General features: G+C 40.1%; 1 protein-coding gene across 1 annotated transcript; it reads left to right on the top strand.

The window, feature by feature from the left end:
• The first annotated feature begins 109 nt into the window (after positions 1 to 109).
• Positions 110 to 23993, top strand: LOC125228470 (calnexin). The gene is made up of 13 exons (XM_048133027.1): positions 110 to 226; positions 492 to 605; positions 845 to 1009; positions 1387 to 1536; positions 5030 to 5238; positions 7518 to 7725; positions 8190 to 8310; positions 8732 to 8868; positions 9489 to 9605; positions 10044 to 10184; positions 14513 to 14635; positions 20156 to 20311; positions 20697 to 23993. The coding sequence occupies exons 2-13, from the start codon at positions 492 to 494 to the stop codon at positions 20763 to 20765; spliced, it is 1710 nt and encodes a 569-aa protein (XP_047988984.1). The 5' UTR covers positions 110 to 226; the 3' UTR covers positions 20766 to 23993.
• The last annotated feature ends 556 nt before the right edge of the window (positions 23994 to 24549 follow it).

Raw genomic sequence — 24549 nt, 5'->3', positions numbered from 1 at the left:
TGTTCTAAAACACCCATAATAATATATTAAATTTACAAAATAGAAAAATATTTACCATATATTGAACGCAACGGAAAATTCTCGATCGCTACCGTGACAACTGTTTGTTTTTGATTGGTTGAAAATTTTCACGAAAATCCATCTAGATCTGAAGTTCCTCAGACACAGTATCATTGAAAATTAAATGAAGATTGAGCAATAAATTCAAGTATAAACGTAGAGCAAGGTAAGAAATTACTTTGCACTTGTTAATTTAAATGGGATTAACCTAATTATGTCTCCCTATGTTAATAGTTATTGAGGATATCCGGTGCCCGTATTTCGGGTTAAAGTGCGATTCGCGAAGCGTTATACCGACTTTTTATAATTAAGTTAACATTTACAGTCTTTGCAATATTGGCTGGAAATACGTCAGAGATCATTTTATTTCATTATTTTGTTATCCGACGCTTTGTAAAAGCATTCATCGTCTGGTTCAATTGGTCTTTCAGATGGCTCGATTCACTCTTGAGGTGTGTGTTTTAAGTGCCTTATTGGTGCTAGCGACTTCAGCAGCAAATGTATATGCCGAGAGCGAAGACTCGAATGATGGAGTCACCATAGAGGTTAGTCATAATATAAATTTACAGGTTATGGCAATCATGCTTCAATGGTATACTAGAGGTGAATGACCTAATTTTTTGGGAGGAGGATGATAAGCATCTGATAGTGATAAGTTTATTTGATAGAGATGTTACCATGATTGTGGAGAAGATCATCACTCTCTCGTAAGCTTTTCCTGTTTTATCAAGGTATAAAAACCTAAACTAACTCTTGAAGATTTTTATTATTTTGTTCTCTTCAGGTTGAAGAAGAGGACCAGTACCATAGCCCATCAATTAATTCAAAAAGCATTTACTTAGCAGAGCATTTTGATGATGAGAGTGCATTTAAGAAAAAATGGGTGAAATCAGAGGCCAAGAAACAGGGTGTTGATGAAAATATTGCTAAATATGATGGTAAATGGAAGGTAAGTAACCAAGATTAACTAGGTAAGCTAGCATATTACTGCATAATAATTATAATAAATCTAAATAAACATTTGGAAAAGGAAATTGTCTTCACCATCCTTCCAGGAGTTTATTTTATTTACAATTTTCATAATTTCTGTCATATTTTCAGTTCCCATTTAGCAAATTTTATTTAACTGGTATCTTTATACTAATTGCCTGTTAAGAGTGTCTTTGTGCTTAAGCAATAAAATATTATTTGTATATGAATGGTAAAATAATAGTCCTTTTTAAATTGTTTAAACAAAATAAAGATCCATTTCATTCCTATATTGTTAATTAATTAACTATTTTTTACCTACAAAGGTGAAATCTAATCACCCCAACCTTTTTTCAGATCCAAGCCCCTTCACGTAAGATCCTGCGTGATGACTTGGGTCTTGTTCTGACAACAGAAGCCAAGCATGCTGCCATCTCTGCACTCCTCGACAGGCCCTTCGAGTTTAAGGATAAACCACTAATTGTCCAGTATGAAGTTACTATGCAGGTATGCCTTTATTTCATTGCTAGTTTATGGAAGTCTTTGTATGAATAAACTCAAGAATCCCCCTAAGAACAAATTAAATTACTTTCATAGAAAATATTTTAACTTGTTATTTTAAGTAGTAACACTCTATTATGTTCTAAACATTAAATAAATGTCATATACAAAGAAAAAGTCTGGAGGCTTTGGTCACTTTTTCTTTGTATTATATGACATTTATTTAAACTCAAGAATGTCTGAATAGACTGAACACAGATTTCATCCATAGACATAGTGTAATTTTTGATGATAGTTCAGGATAGTTACTGGTGTAGATGAGACTTTGCAGTATAATTATTCAATCTCTTATTTCTGATGCTGGTTACTAAACATTAACTTTGAAGAAAGTAGTATAGGTATAGTATAATTCATTTTTTTCAAAGTTTTGCAACAATTTTCACAAACTATCTAAGAATTGAGATTATGCAAAGTGAAGCTGTCTGTCTAAAACGAAATAATAATAAAAATAAAATAAAAACATCTTATAAAACTGACTTTCTTTGTAATGTCAACATGCTACCTAACTTTGCATACTAACAATAAAAATTGCACTATCTTAGAGCCTATATGCAACGTTTTGTATTTCAAAATTTTTTATATGAACAGTCTGCTTCTTAGAATGACTAACATTTATAAGATGATGTGTGCAGCTCTACGTAGGGCTTATGCACGCCGCGTCTTTTAACAGTGAAACTTTATTTTAATACACCATGGTGGACTCTGTTGGTGACACATTTTTCGTCATATTAATAATTGGTTCTTGTTTAAAAAACCAATTAGGTTGAGCAATAGTTGAGCTGTAACTCCTTAATTGGCTTTAGCTGAGCCAGTGTTACTCAGAGTTCAAGGTGCCACTGAGGACAGTGAGAAAGTAAAACCTAGTATTGCATCAGGCTTAATGAACTTACTGTGTCTAGTACTTTTATGTATTTATATGTAATAGATTCTTTTTTTCTTTTGAATGCTTTACCATACTACTACTACTACTACCATACAGGCCGATTTGAAAGTGAACTGACCTCAAACAAATATTAGAATCATATTGGAATTATAATCACACTGTCATTCGCATTCGCGCGTTCTTTTCGCTCAAGTTTGTCGACAAAAGTATTATTGCGAGCAATGTCGATAAATTATCCTGTGTTATATTTTAACAGCAGACATTAACTCAATAGTTTCGGCAGGTTGCTATATACTTCAAATGCCTAACGGACAAACTGCCCAGCAGGGCTAGCAGCTAGCACACATCTTTTCGAAATTATATTAATCACATAAGAATGGGTAGTCTTTTCTAGTCTATTTCGCGCCAATCATGTGCCAGCCCTACAGAAGATATAACAAGATAACTAATATGAAATCTTTGTTTTCTGCCCAAAAACCACAACATCGACAATGTCAGTGTCCTTGCCTGTAAACAGAAATTTAATAAACTAAAATAACACAAAGAGGTGGCAGTCCATGTCTTGAAATTTGTCTGGCGCGTCGCCAAACTGGAAACTTTATTCGGAAATGATGACGCTTGTGATGTCGGCGTCGCAAAATACGAGTCAAGAAAGTTTGAAAACAAAGAAGCGTAACACATGTAGATTGTGTCATTCATGATGACGCGCGAATTTTAACCTATGCATGAAAATATGAACCTAGGCGCGTCAAAATGGACGTTAGTAGTTGAGGAAACTTGTCCCAATATTATTAAAACTATATCATAGATAGATTGACAATCCATACGTTCAGGCTTCTATAACCCATTAGTATTTAATGCATCACTCTCATCCAATGAACCATCATTTTAGATTATGTCACCACTCAAGTACCTACCCCTTTATTACCTAGCCGATAAAGTTCGTTTGTCCCTTTCCAACGTATTGGTGTGATAGAAAGGGACAAACGAACTTTATCGGCTTGATAACTTTAGTGAAAGTTTATGAATTAGGGGGTAAGTTTACACTTTGGCGGGTGTTACCTCTGCGTTTCAAGTGCGGACGCGGACCCCAAAGGTGCCGGAACTGCAACATACTATATGTAGACGATTTTCCCCTTTGTACCTATTGCTTGCGAAATTGTTGTAAATTGTTAACAGTATTTATTTATTTACTCCCCCAAACCGCATTAGGGAAGCATGGGCACAATGGTCTCAGCTCAGCATTATAAGAATACGCATCCCCAGCAGCAGAACGTATATTATAACAATAAGTTTTTTGCAAAAATTTCATTTTTGGCACTAGCTTTTATCGCCGACTGTACCTTTCTTTCAACAGTCATCTAGTGCTCTCCGAGACGTTTCTAAAAACCCCTTACTCGATGGGGATACGACGTTTCATAACAGAGTTCCTTTGACCACCTTTCTGCTGCATCATCTGATCAGCTCCATGATACCATAATATTGCATTGTCACGTGATTTACATATGTGTGCAAAATTTCAGCTCAATCGGAAACCATTACGGGTCAAATTTAGCTTCTACGTTTTGACGCACACTAACATACTAACAAGCCAAGTTGAATAAAAGCAGGGCCGGATTAAGGGTAGAGCGAGTGGAGCGGCCGCTCTAGGCGCCACATGGTAAGGGGGCGCCAAGATCGAGAATGTGGAAAAATCCATACAAAAAAATTATACGTTGCGTATCACACGCGCACATATCACAAAATGGCGAGAGGAGTCGGAAATGAATCCACTATTGAAATCTAGATTTGTAATTCAGATTAATTGGAAAGTTGCACCACATTGCCAACATATACCAACATTCATAAGGGCGCTGTAAAAAGAGTATACTACCCTTGACAAACCACATTGTTGTGCGGCGAACGACAAAGTTACGTCGCTATCCAAATGCAAAAATATGAGTCTACCCGATAGTTCAAAGCGGAATTCCTCATAAAGGCGCAAAACGTTTCAGATAGGCGCTATTTTGTGAGTCCCAGCAGATGGTGAGCGAATTTCAAAGCAGTGATCTGAAGTGGCAAAATAACGAAATGGGCATCTTGACGGTGACGATCGAGTCCGCAGTTAATCTCTTAATTAACTCTTAGTATTATAAAAATAATACTGATGGCGAAATATAAGGCCTAAAAGTCCCATAGGCGCCCTGTGAAGTCAAAATACCCCAAAATACGAGTATGTCAAAGACCGCAGCTCTGCAGAACATAAAAGTTTGAAAGTTTGCTGATACCCCGCTGGCGGGTTGAGTCTTAATAAATCGAGTAAAAAAAATCGCGCTCGCTTGGCTCGCGCTTACTATTTATATGTTCTCTTTTGGTGAAAATGTAAGTGTAATCTTCAAATTAGGTACTTAATTACTATGTAAAAAATTTCGCGCTCGCTACGCTCGCGATTTATTTTCCTACTCAGTGAAACCTGACCAAGGGGCGCCGAAACTCAAACTCGCTCTATCCTGATCGAGTGCACGGGCCGGCGCTGAATAAAAGCTTGTAATTATATAACTGTATTTATCTATACAGGAGGGCCAGAACTGCGGCGGAGCGTACATAAAGCTGCTCTCCCGCGGCGCGAACACCAAAGCGGACCTCCGCAAGTTCTTCGACCAGACGCCCTACACCATCATGTTCGGGCCCGACAAGTGCGGCAACGACAACAAGCTGCACTTCATCTTCAGGCACAAGAACCCCAAGAACGGGACCATTGAGGAGAAACACAGCAAGAAGCCTACGTGAGTGGAATTTTATTGTTGTTTCTCCTAGAGCACCCCAGAGGGTCTCCACAAGATCTTTCCATGCCTTTTTAACACGCTTTTATTAGGTCGTCGTGTATGTAACTATGTATGTAATGGAATCTAAGGAAGCTAATTTAACCATCTTCCAGAAGTCGTAGCGTAATGAAAATTGACAGCTATATGTAGTTCCGATGACAATACAATAATATGGTACTGTTGAGCTGATCTGATGATGGAGTCGGAAGATATGAACTGGAACTACATGATGGAACATCGTATCATAGCCGTTTTTGGGTTTCTTAGAAAAGTCTTGTAATGAACTTTGACTACAATTAGGTTTCAAGGTCTGATGATGAAGCCGAAAGATATGAACAGGAAATGGAGCCGGAAGATATGAACTGGAACTACATGATGGAACATCGTATCATAGCTGTTTTTGGGCTTCTTAGGAAAGTCTTGTAATGAACTTTGACTACAATTAGGTTTCAAGGTCTGATGATGCAGCCGGAAGATATGAACTGGAACTACATGATGGATCATCGTATCATAGCTGTTTTTGGGCTTCTTAGAAAAGTCTTGTAATGAACTATGACTACGATTAGGTTTCAAGGCCTGATGATGGTGTCGGAAGATAAGAACAGAATAAATTAATAGTTTAAAAAACACTATAAAACACGCTTTTATAAATGCACGTAAAAGCCAAAAATAAATTATGGATCGTTCAAGTTGTCTCTATTTGTGAGCTGAAGTTTAAAAACTATGTGCTTTTAATTATAATATTTGATTGTAAAAGCGTGGGGCGCTGGAACAGGAAAGACTTTTTGTATAACTTGCTGATAAATCAAATTATGCTATGTTACGGGAAGGAGGTTACATAGATTGACGCGCTAACTGGAGTTGCAGCATGACTAGTAGGTTCTACATTAAACAGTCAAATCAATTAAAAGTCAGTGTTCAAAGTAGATACCAGTTTGTCGAACTCAGACAAAATATGCGCTAGTAGCGAGGAGAGTCGACAGTCACCGACACTTAGAACGCCGCTTTTTTCCGGTAATCAAAGTACAAAAGGGGAAAATGTCTACAGTGACAGGATGCAGAGTTCTTGTTCGTGGACGAGATATCTTTGGTTCTCTTTGGTAACCCTTAGGCGGCATATGTAAACGTTATGTTCTTATGCAACTTCATTCGCCAGGAAGTTCGGATTAGTATTTGTTTACAAGAAAGTCTTTCCTGTTCCAGCGCCCCACGCTTTTACAATCAAATATTATAATTAAAAGCACATAGTTTTTAAACTTCAGCTCACAAATAGAGACAACTTGAACGATCCATAATTTATTTTTGGCTTTTACGTGCATTTATAAAAGCGTGTTTTATAGTGTTTTTTAAACTATTAATTTATTGCCTTGAGTCACCGCTTTTACCTTTGAGTCGTATTATAACAGTGAAAAGAAGTGAGTTGTATTTTATTGTTGTGTCTCCTAGGTAGGGTTGTAAATAGAAAAAAAACCAAAATTATCATTATATTAAATAAGAATTATACAATTTGTTAGTATATTATTTGTTGTTATATGATTCAATAATTATATCAAATGATCGTTATAACGACTAAAAATATATTAAAAAAAGTTATATCGATCGATACGCACCCATAACTACCAACTACAGATTTCGTAAATGTTACTTTTATAAGACCAGAAATTAAAGTTATTTGATTAAATTCGTTTAATAGTTAACATTAAGTCTAAAAAACCGTATAATAGTATTAACTACTTTGCAAATTTTGAGATTTCGTACTTTAGAAAAAAAAACATACTCCAGAAAAAAAAATGATTTTTTTTTCACGGTTTTTTTTCATGTTTTTTTTTTCAAGCCAGAAAAAAAACCGTTTTTTTGCAACCCTACTCCTAGGGCACCCCAGAGGGTCTCCACAAGATCCTTCCAGGCCTTTTTGCCTTGAGTGACCTTTGAGTCGAATTGTAACAGTGCATTACAGCATTACTCTGGCACGCCATTTTTTTTTAGTAGAATCAAAACGCTAAAAATAGACGTTTATTTTTTATGGGGGTCGCCATTTTCATGTGGTAAGCTAGATATGTTATAGTAAAACGAATAATATCAGACGCATTTGAAATTGACTATACCTACTGGTATCCAGGATTTAACACACTGCACACGCCCCAGTCTCGATCGAAAGAGCCATACTTGCATTACAAATAACATTGTCACATATTTTTCCTCTGTACCAAGAGAATTATTCAGATTTTTCATCATTCCAGCCAACGCCTAGAAGATATCTACAAGGACAAAGAACCCCACCTATACACGCTAGTGGTGCGGCCCGACAATACTTTCAGTGTGTTCATAGACCACAAAGAAGTTAACGCCGGATCCCTGCTAGAAGACTTCACGCCGCCCGTCAACCCTCCGCAGGAGATCGATGACCCTGAGGACAAGAAACCTGAAGACTGGGACGAGAGAGAGAAGGTAAGAGTCAATTACGCAGGTTGGACAAGGACAACATATCCAGCGTGTTCGTAGACCACAAAGAATTTAACGCCGGATCCCTGCTAGAAGACTTCACGCCGCCCGTCAACCCTCCGCAGGAGATCGATGACCCTGAGGACAAGATACCTGAAGACTGGGATGAGAGAGAGAAGGCAAGAGTCAATGACAAGAAGACTCCAATATGCGCAAGTGATTCGCTATAGCTTCTCTATTCTCTCTCGTATCGTTTCGTGAACCACGAGGAGATGAAAGGTAAATTATACAAAGTCGATAGATAACACTGTCTATGCAGGTTGTGCTACTACTAGTGAATACCCCGTATCCCGCAGGGGGTCACAATCGACTCAAGAATGTTCCCTAGCTGAAATGGGGCCCAGTTTTATGGAATTGACCCATACCCCTCATGCGGGCCCCATAATCCATCTGTGTGTGTATGTTTGCAGATCGTGGACCCGGCGGCCACGAAGCCCGCGGAATGGGACGAGTCGGCGCCGGCGCAGATCCCCGACCCCGCCGCCTCCAAGCCGGCGGGCTGGCTCGATGATCAGCCTGAAATGATCCCTGGTTAGTCACTATATTATAAAAAATAAACAAATGTTTACAGATATTGAATTTATTATTAGTCGTACGCATCGCTTTGGATCCGCATGCGTAAACGAATCTGTTTGTTCCTACTAAAGTTTCGGTTTTGGTATAAAAAAAACATGGTCCGATGCCATAACGGTCTAGCTTTTCGGCAGAAACTTATGACCTCTCTCGAATCTCTTTCGAATTCGAAAGCTCCGAAACGAAGGAAAGCTGTTGTCATCTTAATTAAGTGTGTGTGTGTCTTTCTACAAAATTATTATAATATTATCTATGAGAATAATAAATATGCCAGAACAGAAAAGAATGGACCCAGTGACATTTTATCCAACAATTTTTGATATATCTTCCGATTCGGCAAATAACATGTTTCGATATGGAAATGTTGTCATTGTTGTAGACCCAGACGCGCAGAAGCCTTCCGACTGGGACGAGGACATGGACGGCGAGTGGGAGGCCCCGCTCGTGGACAACCCGCTGTGCACCGTCGGCTGCGGCACCTGGAAGACACCCATGATCCCTAACCCCGAATACAAGGTACACTACTCCGCCACAGAATCAGTAATAAAAAAAAACTTCATTCAAAACCGAAGTTTGACAGCGATACTGGTTGTAATGGTGTTGTCACTTTATAATTGGCAAAACTCAAGTATTATCTTAGCAATTACCGTTAAGTTTGTACATTTGGATCACGTTACCGAATGTATAGAAATCTGGTAACAAAAAAGGAAGGTTTCATACAAACTACATAGGACATTTTTGGAAACCTAGCGGATCTTGCTCAGCATCATGGACTCTATCAGCCTACCAATTTTTATCCAAATCGGAGACGTGATCCAAATGTACAAACTTAACGGGAATTGCTCACCTAATCTCTGGTAGCGCACGCAAAGAGACGTCAAGTTGTCAACACTAACAGTTATTATGTGGGATTGCGAGCCTAAAGTGAGACACCTAGATGTGCACGAAGATGCTTCAAACACATCTTTCGAAACATAAATTTACACAGGAACTTTATAATCTTTCGGGTCTTACAATCGCCCCCATAATATTTGCAAGGCTATTTTCCTTTAATGTGTGTTAAAAGGTGATAAACAGGTGGTTTTCCACAGGCCTCGATTGCCTCAAGTACATGTATTGAATATCGTTGTTTGCAGGGCATTTGGCGCGCGCCTCTGATCCCCAACCCCAACTACAAGGGCAAGTGGGCGCCGCGCAAGATCCCCAACCCGCACTACTTCCACGACGACCAACCCTTCCGCATGACCCCCATCGTAAGTACTTTGCTTACTCTGATTCATTAACGAATTCCCAGAGATTTAAAGAACCATGGACAACTTATTATGGAGCCTGGTCCAGAAACCAACGGAGATCAGGTTTAGGTTAACAGATAGGCGTTTCTATGTACTATCTACACATCATACGTGCTTCTAGACTACTATGCCCACGGCACAAAATCGCTGTATTTTGTAGCACTTTCGTTACACGGCCACAAAGTGCTGGAATAATCTTCCGCCCCCAATCCGACTGAACGGTACTATTGATGTGCATCGATACAGTAGCGCGTTATTAATGCGTGCATACCGCTTCTGTAGTGCGGTTACAGTACCGCTACAAAGTCCTCGTGGGCGTCCGCCGTCCGGCCTTAAATACAACGAATTATTACTTAATTCTCGGGACATAATTATAACCGAAAGTTGTTTTCGTTGTAGCACGCAGTGGGCTTCGAGCTGTGGTCGATGTCGCCGGCGCTGCTGTTCGACAACCTCGTGGTGACGGACGACGAGGCCGTGGCCGCCGAATGGGCGCGCCAGACCTTCGACCTCAAGCGCGCCAAGCTCTCCCGGGACTCGGTACGTAACTCCTACAGCTACTCACACATACACACACTAGTTTTAGTCGAATCACGCGATGGTGGCAGCGACGAGCGGCGGCCATAGAAACAGTGATCTAATCTTCTGCCCCATTAATGGCCACCGCTCGCCGCTGTCGCCGCCACGCAAATTCTTGTACGTTAATCCAGGTGCGACCCGATGCCGGGTGACAAATACGGCCACAGAATAAAAATGTGAAAAAATCGGCATAATAAAGAATATTTGAATGGGTTGTAAGTTGAAAATTCACTGTCTTGCTGGGGTGACTAGAAAGCGATGTTTCTACTAATATAATAAATATTTTAAAAAGTTAAAGTTTAGAAAGGCAATTAAGTATTCGCCTGTTCATGTTATAGGTATAAAGTTTTACCAAACCAATAAATCGAATTTGGCATAGGGAATGTCTAAGGTTCCATCTATTGGACCGTTACGTCTATCTGTATCACTTTCGTGCAAATAAGGGCTTACTCACCCCACTATTATAACAATTCCCAATAAGTTTGTACATTTGGATCACGTCTCCGATTTGGATAAAAATTGGTAGGCTGATAGAGTCCGTGCTGAGCAAGATCCACTAGGTTTCCCAAAATGTCCTAAGTTGATTGTATGAAACTTTCCTTTTTTGTTACCGAAAATGTATACAAATCTGGTAACAAAAAAGGAAGGTTTCATACAAACTACATAGGACATTGTGGATCTTGCTCGGCTTCACGGACTCTATCAGCCCACCAATTTTTATCAAAATCGGAGACGTGATCCAAATGTACAGTCAACCAATTGGAACCCTAGGCCAATCTACAACCATGTCAAAATGACAAGTAGTAAGAGATTTCGTACAATCTGATTTATAACGTCACTGTGACATAGTTCTACAGTGGCCTAGGGTTCCAATTGGTTGACTGTACAAACTTTTCGGGAATTGCACATAACTAAAATGGGCTTACTCGCCCCAGACCTCGCTATGGGGCCGCATGATGCGCGCCATGAACTACCGGCCCGGCTACTGGGCACTGTACGGCATCTACGTCGCCATCCCCGTCTCGATATACATCGCTTACCTCGTGCGCACCGCGAGAGAGGCCAGTCCGACATTACCTAGCTAGCACACGTATTACAGGTTGTCATAGGCCAATGCTAAAAGCTAACATCTTGTATAAACAACAAGCCGATACAAGAAGGTAGCAATGCCACCCGCTATAAGCTAGCCTAGCACCTTTACGACCTAGCCTAGCGACATTGGTCTACGCGACAGCGGTGAGCGGCAGCCATACGTGCGAATGAAAAGCCCCATCGCTGTGTCTCGCCGCCGCTCACCGCTGTCGCGCTTAGACCAATGTCGTGGCTGAGCCGTAAAAATCGAACAATGTCCGTGTTGATGCGAAATATGATCTTAATGGCATGACCTTGAATTTACTAGGAAATACGAATAGCTTTCTGCTGGGCTTTGAACGTGAATTGGCCATGACCTTTCTAGTGTCTAACTTGAAGATCATATTTCGTGCCCGAACGTAATGACTTTACAGAACATCTTGAATGCAAGGTGAGGTTATAATAGCCACAATATCAACTTATTTTATGTGGATGGTTTAATTTACCAAATATATGCTGGTTATTTGTATTATAACAGTTTTGCGAGGTACATAGCGAAAAACACTGCTACGATGTGTAATAGGGTGGAGCGAAAAAACACTTTTCTGGAATTAGCAAACCTAATAGTTATCAATCAATGCCCCTTAGTCTATGCAGCCTTTGTGCAAATTTTCGGCTTTTTAAATCAACATCTTCTGCCTCCGCATTAGGGTTGAAATTTTGAAAATCTCATACAAACCTAAACTACAAAAAGTTGCGAAAATGGCGTCAAGAATCGCCAAAGTTTGTCTAGTTTCAGTACATTCGCCAAAATAGCCGCTAAAATACTGTAAATTGGCGATTTTTAACGCTATTTTCGCAATTTTTGGTAGTTTCTTGTAATAATATGTATACTGAACATAATACTGCCGAAAAACATTTTTTATCTAAAAGTTGAAATTTCAGGTTTGTATGAGATTTTCAAAATTTCAAACTTAATGCGGAGGCAGAAGATGTTGATTTAAAAAGCTGAAAATTTGCACAAAGGCTTCATAGACTAAGGGGCATTGATTGATAACTATTAGGTTTGCTAATTCCAGAAAAGTGTTTTTTCTCAAACATGCAATGAAATATTGTCTTTACGTTCCTTAAAATGGGCTGGGAAGTATCGCTTTTTGGGCGCAACAACTCGAGAGGACTGTAAAGGGATTTCATATTATTTTTCAGGCCTAGGCCTGCAAAGTAACTTTTTTTTTATAAAATATTGACCTTTAGGGCATTTTTTTTTATTTCATTGTATGTTTGAGAAAAGCACTATACATGCCTCGGCGTGAAAACGGATTCCCGGCCTCGTATCCCTATCCGGCCTCGCTCGCACGCTCGCTCGGCCGTATATACCCACTTGGCCGGAAATCCTCATTTTCCCGGCCTCTGATGTAATGTACTATTTCGCTCCACCCTAAATTGTGTAATGATGTAGCATTAATAAAAGCTAGAATACCATGTTGTAATGTAAATTTATGAAATGTTTTGGAGTGTTCATTTTTGATTTTACTCGTATGTGCTTAATTTTATTATTTTAATTGGTTACAGGCTTTTAATTAACTTGCAATGCATATATGTATTTGTAGGAAGTCTGCAGGCAAAATGTAATTTACTTTCTGGTTTTCAATTTTCTTGAAACTTACATATTAGGTTACAATGCAATATTATGGCACCCTCGAGCCCACAGAACAAGATTTGGAGAGAAGAAACAAGTTCATCTGTTTGTATAGGGGCCGAGCGTGTCAGATTTTGTACTGAAGTTGTTACTTGCCTGTTATTTTGCAATTAAATATCACGTTACGGGTCATTTTTAATGTTTTTGTTGGCTTTCACGCCCGAAAGCTGCAAAGCTGCGATTAAAGACGGGCAACTCAGTGGATTTTACTGGGTTCATTTGACAGGCTAAGTAGATACGCTTGCTTGATCTATGGTATATGGTATGTTAAAAGACGAATACTCTAGATGAGTTTAAAAAAATAAAAATCAGTTGGGGTGTCTGAGGTTTTGAGTGATACCGGAAACACCGTGTATATGACATCTGTGCTCGAGCCGATTTGATAATAGACAAGTGTTTGATTAGAGTTCCCGTGATCTGATCTATGTCATAATATTGCAATGTCATCAGATTTAGAAATCAATAAAATTGTAATAAATCAATCTTAAAAACATTATGGCCGCTGTACACATGTGGCCAACGGTTCCACCAACCCTCGGTGGAACCCCTTGGCCAAGATAAGAGTCTCTGTTTACACATTGGTGAATCAATCACTTGACATTGGCCCTTCATACAGGATGGACGTAGAATGGAAAAGGCTAGATAATTCTAGGTCATTCACGTTGTCAGCAAAAATAAATTAATAAATAATAACCTTGTGATAAAATTATCTGAAATATTATAATTTCTTTGAATATTCTGATAAGCACATTTATCTTTTTTAGCCAATACATTAAATAATTGCAAGGGTATTGTATTTCCTAAAATCAACACTATTATAGGTATAGATAAACTTATTATTTTCGTAAATCTTTCACTACTGTCCTCTCTGACGGCTGACGACAAACTGAATGAGGCGCCAACGTGTGAACGCAGTTGGCCATTGGCGCCAAGATCCTTTGATGTGTGGACAAAAAACCGACATCAGTCGGTTGGCCGGCCAGCGCTAGCGCCAACTGCTAACATACGGCCAAGTACCCCTCTACACGCTTGGCCAAGGGGTTCCACCAAGGGTTGGTCGAACCGTTGGCCACATGTGTACAGCGGCCATTACACAATACCTACATTGCAAGTTAAATTAAATCTTGTACACCATACAGTCGAGTTCATTTACATCAAGCAATAACCTAACCACAAAATTAAAATTTTGAAGAAACCCCCGACCGCGACATAGTTGACCGATTTTCATGAAACATGGCTAAGAACACTCCCGACTTACTCAGCTTTCAGACAAAAAAAAAACTAAATCAAAATCGGTTCATCCGTTCGGGAGCTACGATGCCACAGACAGACACACACACAGACAGACACACACACACACACACACAGAGAGAGAGAGACAGACAGACACGTCAAACTTATAACACCCCGTCGTTCTTGCGTCGGGGGTTGAAAACACAGGCAGAAAAAATCCTCATATTGGTTTTTGTGCCCCATGCAACACACGTAGGCTAGTCTGTAGCGCCGCTAGTGTTCCTAGGACTCGGTGGTGGAGCGCGCGCTGCAGTACCTGGGCGCCAACCCGTGGCTGTACGCCGTGCTCGTGCTGGCCGCCTTCCTCGTCGTCGCCGCCGTCGCCTACTGCTGCTGCACCGACTCCAAGGTCAGACACACACCTCATACTAGAGATGGGCCGAATATGGACTTTGCCGAATACGAATATTTAGAAAGCGGATGTTAAGAAAAAACTATTAAATGATTGATAATGGTTACATATGTTACTAGAACTACATAATTATATTATTACGTAATATTGTCTTCGGTTACCGGTTCGGTTAGTTACTCATGAAATAAAACTATGGAAACGGATTAAATCGCGTATAAAAGAAATATAACTAAAATTTAGTTAAAACAAGTCTAAACTCTTCTCAACTCTTAAACTACGGTTTTCTCCAACTTTGTATTTGTATTTTGACGCATAGGCAATTATCTCTTTCTAGTAGTTCCTTAGAAAGCTACTAAAATAGGAGCTTATTATCCAAAGGAATACGTAAGATCTTCATTATTTTTTTACCTTGTTTATTCGGTAAATATTCGGCAAAGCAACCGAATTATTTGGCCGAATACGAACATTGAAAAACTTGCCGAATATGCCGAATACCGAATATTTACCGAATATTCGGCCCATCTCTACCTCATACCTATATCAATATCATATAGCTGACCGCCAGATAAAAACGTGACCACTGCCTCGGCTAAGGCATTGAGTCTGCTTCGCGACATAACTCGCCCGCCTAAGCAACTTTCCTTGTCCTTCGAAATATATTTTTATGATATAGGTGACAAACGAGCAAACGATCGCAAGATGGTATCATAGATTTTTAACTTCTGATTACCAGAAACGTCTGCAATCGATGTCACTAGGCTAGGAATAAATTTAAAAGTGGAAAAATATCTGCCTTGGGTGAGACTCGAACTCACGGCCTCTGGATCATAGAGTTAAATAAAATACCTGCACGGGAAGCATGGTCGCGCGATAGACGCACTATTTGTAAGTGCGATAGGGACGGCCTGATATTTTATCGTCTATCGCGCGACCATGCTTCCCGTGCTGGGCATTGCCAACCTTAAAATGAGTGTATGAAAGTCTTTCTTTTCTTGAAAGTTTATCTGTGTCGTGTAAAATTCTTATTTATCTATTTTGCTATGTCAAATCTTCTAGGACCAATATCTAGGAGTTGATAGTAGTATCGGAAATCTTATACTGGTCAACATATTTTTGCACCTCTTTTGGAATGCAGCGAGGCGAGGAGCACAGATGAATAGACTTTGACCAGCAGCATAAACACATGACGGACGCGACAGTATCTCACCGCGATAAAAATTACCGTATAAACAACTTCCCCTCTAGCACAACTTGCCTTGTCGCGCGCGAGTTCATACTTGAAGTCGCGCTTGATGTATGGACTGGCGCGCGACAAGGCAAGTTGTGCTAAATAAAGGGTATATGGGGTATGGTGGTGGTGGGTATAGGGTATGGGTAGGCTGTATGGTGGGAAACAGGTAGTCCATCTCGCAGGCGAGATACTCACGCCCATCATGTGTTTGCCCTGCTGATATAGTACATACTATTATCTATAGATGTAAAAGCCATAGTTTTTTAAGGTTATTCTTGAGTGCTGCTACAGATTGGGATTGCCTCACGGACACCGGTATCTCATTCCACAATTTAGCGGCATAGACAGAAAAGGATTTTCTGTATGTCCGCGTCTTATTGGGTGGAATTGCAAGAGCAAGATTGGCGCTAGATCGCAAACGGTGATTACTGCCAGCAGCCAAGTAACTAAATCTTTCGGAAAGGTAGCGTGGCGAAGACGGATTAAATAAGACATTAAAAAGCAGTGACAGGACATGCACGTCTCGACGACGGCGAATCGGCAGCCAGCCAAGCTGAGATCGGAACTGGGATACGCGATCAAACTTACGCAAACCATAGATGTAACGGATACACAAGTTTTGCAACCGCTCGAGTTTGTCAAGCAACTCCTCACTAAGGTCCAGAAAAGCGATATCACCGTAATCTAACAAAGGAAGCAACAATGACGAAGAAAGTGTTATTTTTGTTTGAAGTGGAAGAAAATTTTGTAAACGCCTCAGCGAGTGGAGAGACGCAAACACTTTATTGCTAACATCAGCGACGTGGGCTGACCAGGACAAAGTTTGATCTATGGTGATACCCAAGTTTTTCACTGTAGCGGAAAATGGGATAATTGTTCCATCAAAAATTACGTTGGGTACCACCATTTCCGACAGTTTGGACACAAAGTGAGGGCCACCGATGACAATCGCCTGCGACTTCAACGCATTCACTTTCAACCCAAACTTGTGAGCCCAGAGACGTATTGACTCAAGGTCGCTGTTGATTTTATTGACAAGATGAGGAAACTCGTCCATGCTAGCCGACGCGTAAATTTGCAAATCATCCGCGTAGAGATGAAAACAACACTTTAAGGATTCAGTAATGCCATTAATAAAAATTGAGAATAGGAGAGGAGAGAGTATCCCTCCCTGGGGAACACCAGCAGACAGATCGGGGAACACCAGCAGACAGATCACACCAATCCGAAATCTTGTCGTCGACCCTGACACGCTGGCGTCTCCCAAAGAGGTAGTTACGGAACCAAGATAAAGCCGTCTGTGACACATTAAAAGTACGAAGAATATGAAGAAGGATATCAAAATCTACTGTATTAAAAGCACTACTGAAGTCCAAAAGTACGAGAAGCGTAAGCTTTTTATTTTCAATATTAAGACGAATGTCATCGGTAACCTTCACCAGAGCCGTGACAGTACTATGCCCGGGACGGAAACCCGACTGAAAGCGATTCAACAACTCATGCCTGTGGAAATATGAGAGAAGGTGGTTATTAACAAAATGTTCGACAATTTTCGATAACACTGGGAGGATGGATATGGGACGGTATTGGGAAGGTGACGTGGGATTAGAAATTTTAGGAAGGGGTATGACGTGAGCTAATTTCCACATAACAGGGAATGTACCGGAAGTAAAGGAAAAGTTAATGATTTCTGATAGAATTGGAGCGATTGAATCCGCCACGAGCATAAGCATATCCAGGCTAAGATGGTCCTCACCGACAGCCCTCGTCTTAACATTTTTTAACAATGAAATAACCTCATGTGGTGAGATACTGACAAGAGTAAAAGAAGAAGAGTCAGGGACAGGTCTAGGAGCATTATCAAGAGAGGATAGAGTTGCTTGTTTGACGAGAGGATCTAAAGTCACCGGAGATGTGCTAAAGTGCTGATTCATGAGATCTAGATCTAGAAAGCCCGTGGAACGATGAGGAACTTTGCCCAGCCCAAGTGACTTCAGAAACTTCCATAACTTGAACGGGGGCAGTTATCAATAGACTTATGAATGTAACGGCGCCTAGCGTCTCTACAAGATTTGTTGCAGCGGTTCCGCAAATTAATATAGCTATGATGGTTCTGCACTGTAGGATCCGCTCTAAATCTGACTCGCGCTTTGTCCCTCCTGGCCATAAGTGACTTGATATCAGGTGTAAGCCACGGTGCTGGAAAATGCCTCACCCGCATCGGCTTCAGTGGAGCATGTTTATCGAAAATCGCAAGCAATGTGTCATTAAAAGTCCTTAACTTCAGATCAACGTCAGCCAGACCACGGATCTTATGCCAATCAGCCTTGTCCATGTCATCGTATAGCGCTTGCAAATTGATGCTACGTAGGTCCCGACGCAATACAATCTTATGCCTTTGTTTGGGAGGCCGAATTTTAAAGGACGCATAAATTAGATCGTGACGCGAGAAGCCAGCAGCATTAAACTGTCCATGAGAATCTACTAAATCGGCAGAGGAAGTTAAAATTAGATCTAAGAGTGATGGAGGGCCGTTATGAGGGAAGTGAGTAGGGGCGAGAGGCAAGATGTCAAGGTCTAGCGAAGTAGCTACCGACTGCAGTTTAAGGGCACGGGAATCATTTTTGATGAGACAGGTATTAAAATCCCCCATTATTATACGATGGTCGAACTGCAGACTTAGATCCTCCAAGGTTCTCTCTAGGGTGTCAAAATAATTAATGTGACACGAGGGACTGTAGAAGACACCTAGGAGAACCCTGGAACGATGCAAGGAGACCTCCAGAAAGAGATACTCGGCCGAGTTCGTGTAGACCGTAGGTGACTGCGCAACCACTTGGCAACTCAAGTCACTTTTCAGGTACACGGCCACACCACCGCCCCGTACCGCACCCGACTCACCGTCCCCAGGACCGGTCCTGTCATTGCGTATCAATCGATATCCGGGCAAAGGGTATAGGACAGAAGGAAGCGACGGCTTCAGCCAGCTTTCGGAGATAAGTATAGCATCAACATTGCAGGAGGAAAAAGAGGCAAGAAGGTCCGGGTAATGAGCAGGTATGCTTTGCGCATTTATATGTACCACATTAAAACATTTTTTTGAATTAACAAAGGTGCACTGCAATCGGTCGCCCAAATTAGGCAAGTCTGAGGCATCACTCAAGGAGTCATAATGACTAGAAGATGACAGGGAGAAGAATTCACTCTCAAGGCTTACGTTAAACAAGTCTGACATAAATGGTTCGAATATAATATGATACTACAGTATATAAACAAACACAAAATATATATAAACACAAAATATATATAGGTATATACTATAATAAATAATAAAATATGCTCTTAATGTGTATGCAAAACCTAAAACTAGCTAACTAAAATCTTGAGATCAAAATACAACCTCATTTGCTCGCCAGTAGTTACAATAAGACACTTAAAATTATTACTAATAATACAAAACACCGGGAGATAAGAATTTAAAACAAAAGTAATTTACACAAAAATGGACCTCCATAGAAAAATACACCTCCGTCAAGCAGAAACGAAACGCAATGTCAATTTTGACAGATGAAGTGACAGTGACATATTTAAGCTACTTAAAAATTTGACTGAGTGGTAGCGACAAGGAAATAAAAAAAAAAATACTATACAACAATGAAGGTACTTGAGAAAAATTGATTAAGGAGAAGCTATTATACCGACAAAAGATAGCAAACCGTTATCAAGAGCCTTAAACAGCATGGGTCTTCCTAGGGTTACGTGCCCGCTTAGACTCGACTGGCTTCACCTGCGCCTGCTTCGATGTCTTGGCAGCTGCAGCGGGTGCCTCGCTGGCGTCACTCTCCGACGTAGAAGGACGCTGCTCAGCAGTATCTCCTACAGCATCAGGCGGAGAGGGCAGCGACTTAAGCTCCTCGAGTGAAGTGATTCTGTGCCTGGAACCATCATGGCACTGCACCACTACCTTGCCGTCGTTTGTCCAGCTGTCCTGAATTCCGAAGACCCGTCTAGCTTCTAGAAACACTGCATGCCGGGACGCTGTTAGAAATTCGGAGAGTGTCTTGCCGGAACCTTTCAACTTCCTCTTTGCAGCCCATACAGCATCCCTGGCCCGCTGACAAGAAAACTTGACCAAAATGGGTCTTGGCTTGGATTTGCGGGCTCTACCAAGGCGATGACAGGCTACAAAGGAGTCCACCTGAACATCCTGAACCTGCAGACCTTTAAACGCAGTAGCGGCTATCTGGGACAGATGTAATCTGACGATGTTCTATAAATAACCACAGAGCTCGGACGACCTGAAGAAGACTGACGGCGTGACGGAGGACGACCCGCACGACGAGGACGCGCCGCCGCGCCGCAAGACCGCGCTCGACGCCGAGCAGGAGCCCGAGCCTGAAGCAGAACAGGAGCCCGAACCCGAACCAGAGGAGGTCGCTGAAGTAAGTACGCGGGTGGAACCCTTGTAGCCCTGTGGCTAGGATGATTAGAACACAAACGGCGGACGCTACGATGGTATGGAGGTCGCTGAAGTAAGTATAGGGTTGGAACTACTTGTAACATAGGCTAGGAGGATCTGAACAGAAACAGCGGGACAGAAGACGACCTACAAGCAGGGAGTGCGTCGCCGCAACACTGCGCTTTATTTTCCACGAATTATTTATTCAAAGACGAGTAATAATTATAATACCTAATCATTTAAAAATTGTTGTTATACGACATTCAAATAAACTTAGTATCTGCGCTTAGTGTCCGTAGTAAAATCTCAGTTTATTTAGGTTGATCTGTTCAAGATATCCCCTAATACACGTTATTTATTGCCCACAGGCGACACCTTTAGTGGACACGGACGGCGCCGGCGACGGACAGCGGAAACGGAAACCGCGCAAGGAGTAAGAGACCAAGAAACTGACGGGTTGCAAATTGAAGCGGTTTAGCAAAGCCGGTTGTAAGACTTATCACGTTTATTCATATACAATATTTATTAATTATTTCTGCATTTAAAAAACTAAACATTTGACCTTTTCATAAGAAATAATAGGTTCGTCAGTCAGTATTAATTTATAAGCCAGGATACACTAGTGAACAAATGTTTCGCGAGATTTCTCTTGATGTCTGAAGTAATGTGACATCGCCGGTCTCGACATTTCGTGCGGCGCCAGTATAGGATTTGCCGAACATTCGCGATGACTTCTCTTTCTCTTCTCATAGTAGCGGGAGATGGCATCGAGAATGTTTGAATGCACCCTTAGGCAAATTATTTTGTTAACTAGTAGATTTGGGACACCAAACCCAGAGCCAAAAGAATATTTCAGGCATAAATATTTAGTGGGACTTATAACCGGTTTGTCTGGACCAAGTGTTTGCAATCTGTAGTCAAGCTTAGTTCAATGATAGTAGGCAGTCGCTAGGAGGAAAAAGGTCCAAAACTTTTGGTAGTTTCTTAAATTACCAGCTACCCCACATCCGGTTTTAAATATATGGTAATTATGTCTTTGTCGCAAAACGTACATTAAAATTGTTAATATTGCCATGGCGAAAGTTACCTGGCGCGAACACAAGTAGGTGAACAATTGAACATAGGCATAATTTTGGTTTATATGATACAGGATATAAAATTCACAAAATGATCAAAACTTTCACTCTTGGTGGGATTTACAGGAACATATTAGTAGTATATGTTAGAACATTCGACTGTCAAACTCAATCAAATGAGTCGAATATCCTTGCGCTTAACCTGTTCACTGCTTTGAGCTCGATCTGCCAAAGAAGATATAATAAAGCTACTAATTCTTTAGCTATGGGTGATACTGATATCCCCTCTCCAATATCTAGGTCCAATGTGTATTTAGGTCTCACGAATTGTTTAATGGAAGAGTGAGGTGGAATGCATATTGGACGCTAGTTTGAACAATCGGGATACACAGTTTTTTCTTAGATTTATGGTGGTCGATACAAACATAACGCATTTACCTACACTCGCGTTTAATATCGGTTCCTATGACTCGTTCAAGACTCTTTTGAGTCGCATAATACTTTAAACTCTCGCGTTTTGAGCACAGGGTTTTTAACTGGTATAACGCGGTACCATTTTCAATTCTTTGGACGATCATTTGTAGGTACCCGTTCTTTGCAATCTCTGGATAATAATTTCGCTTGGTGGAGAGGACCTTGAGTTTATAGTGGCAGTAATCACTATACAGTATACAGTGTTGCAATACATTTCTGAATGTCTGCTAAATCTCTAGAATTTGTTTACACACTTTTTTTGACAGCTACTTCATATGAAATTGAACTGTTATAGGGACCAACACGAAATGCGATAAGTTTGCTATACGAAATGGTATTAGGTATTTTGAATTGAGTCAGTTTAGGTTTGAAAGTATGGATTTGTTTTTATTGTGTTGTGAACTGGAATGGAAAGTATTAGTTTGTTTTGTATGTTTATCTAGATTAATGACTCGGTATGTGTAACTCCAGTATATCAAGATGTTCGCAATAGTGGAAACTATTTAATACATTTGGTAAATTTAACGAAACTGATTTAAAGTGTGTTATATTGTAACGCTAAGGTATTAACAAGTTATCTCTGATTGTATGAGTACATGAACGTTGTTAATAAGTTTTAAACATCTTATGTTACCAAATTTCTATGGTATAATTATTTTTTTAATGTTGAAATAGAATTTGATTATAGTGTTGTGTTACAATCACATTTAGATAAATAAATTCATTTATCTTACACCGTTATTTTTATAGTATGATTGACTGTGTATATTGAATGCATACTGTAACAAATTGTTTGAAAATAATATAAATAATACATTTTACTTGTTATAAGAAAAATATCTGTATATTCTAATATTCATTTTTTGTTAGGTACTATTAGGTCATGCTCATAGGCTATAACGTATGTATAAAAATTGTAACATGATATGTATAAAAATAAACTCGCATTTATGTACAGTCAAGTGCAATAATATGTTACACAAAATCTCCCACGATTGTATTCAGAGAGCGTATCACACAGGTTTGTGACCTAAGAGTAAGAGAGATTATTCTAGATGACTGTACATAGGTAAAGTATGATATAAGTATTGTGTGTTTAGCAAGTAAATCCTTCTACTGTATGTGATATACTTTTGTCGCATCAATCGACTGTGATTTGCGTTTATAATTGTGATCTTAAGGGACTACCACAAACGTAGTTTTGCCACTCCGTGGCAGTTACGAATTAGTATGTAAATACGACGGAGAGGTTAAACTTCGTGGTAGCCCCTCTGGGTGTTGGCAGGGGTGGAATTGACACGTTCCTACTACAGATATACATAACATATATGGACATATAAACCTGCGCAGTGCGCCCCTGATACGTTTCCTGGTAGTATTTATTACTCAGTGTAAATTTGTGTGACGATTCTTGATTTTTACACGTACTGTATAATTTATTTTTAATTCATGTAAGTATTCTCTTAACACATCCACTGCCAGGAACCGTCCTGGTCGGCGCTCGTGAACTTTGCTCAGATGCTGGACAACACGCTTTAGGCGGGTGGTCGCTATGTACAAGACATTGATAACGATCGGTTTCAGGAGTAGTGCGCCATTATTTGTCTGGCAGTGAATGTATTAAAAGTTAATTCAGAATGGTAACGGCAATACTTATTGTATAAGAACTATACTTTTATTTGTATACAAAAATGTTAGATGGCTCAATATCAATTCGGCCACCTTAAATTGACAATTTGCCAATTGGGTAAAGGGACCTTATTCTCGATGGCGCTTACGTCCCGCGGCGTCGTATTTGTACACGAGCGTCGTTCATAATGCTATAAGCGCCATCGACAATAAGGTCCCTTTACCCAGATAATGTCACAAATAAGATCGTGGGCGAAACGGTCCAGAGCCGTTGAAATGACTGGTCGTAAATTCTTTATTTTGTCTTTCGTTAATACTTTTTCAATTATTTCCTACTTGTCTTACTTCTAATAACATATTACTGAGCATGATCTTATATATGTCATTGTCGGTTACCGTGAGATGCATTTCATTAGTCCGTGCGAGCGTGTGTGTGATAGAATGCTATTGGACTGTAATTTACATTAATATATTTAATTATTTGTATATACTAGTTTTATTTTATCATACAGAATTTATTTTATGCCGTTAATGCAAATGATCAATCTGCAATTCTGCATCGAATATATTGTGACAGCCAAAGCGCCAAATACAGTCTGACTAAAAAGAGTAGAATTCAACAAATCGCGTCATCCCATTCAAATACTAATATGTGTGAGAAAAGGGGACGACACTACGATGTTTTACTTTGTACTTTTTAATTTTACTCTTTTTGTCAGACTTTATATCGTAACATTCGTAACACACCTTTGTTACCATCAAAATAAAGATGTTCTGGTATATTTGGCGCATTGGCTGTGACATATTCGATACTGAGAGTTAAATTATTTGCAAACAGCGAACGGTTATGTATTATCATTCGGTGTTTGCAAACCACTCAATTAAATCATGAATGACAAATAAGTGGAGAAGTAAAGCAACAAGACGTACCGTTGAAATTGGCACGCTTCTATGCAAAATAGTACATCACGATACAAGTGCTGAAAGTAAATTCGAAACCAGTGACCATAAATTAAAACTACCGGAGGAGTGTTTTAAAATG

The sequence above is a fragment of the Leguminivora glycinivorella genome, chromosome 8 (assembly GCF_023078275.1).
Source record: "Leguminivora glycinivorella isolate SPB_JAAS2020 chromosome 8, LegGlyc_1.1, whole genome shotgun sequence".
Lineage (NCBI taxonomy): Eukaryota > Metazoa > Arthropoda > Insecta > Lepidoptera > Tortricidae > Leguminivora > Leguminivora glycinivorella.
The sequence above is the reverse complement of the archived record's forward strand: the minus strand, read 5'-3'. Positions and strand labels throughout refer to the sequence as shown.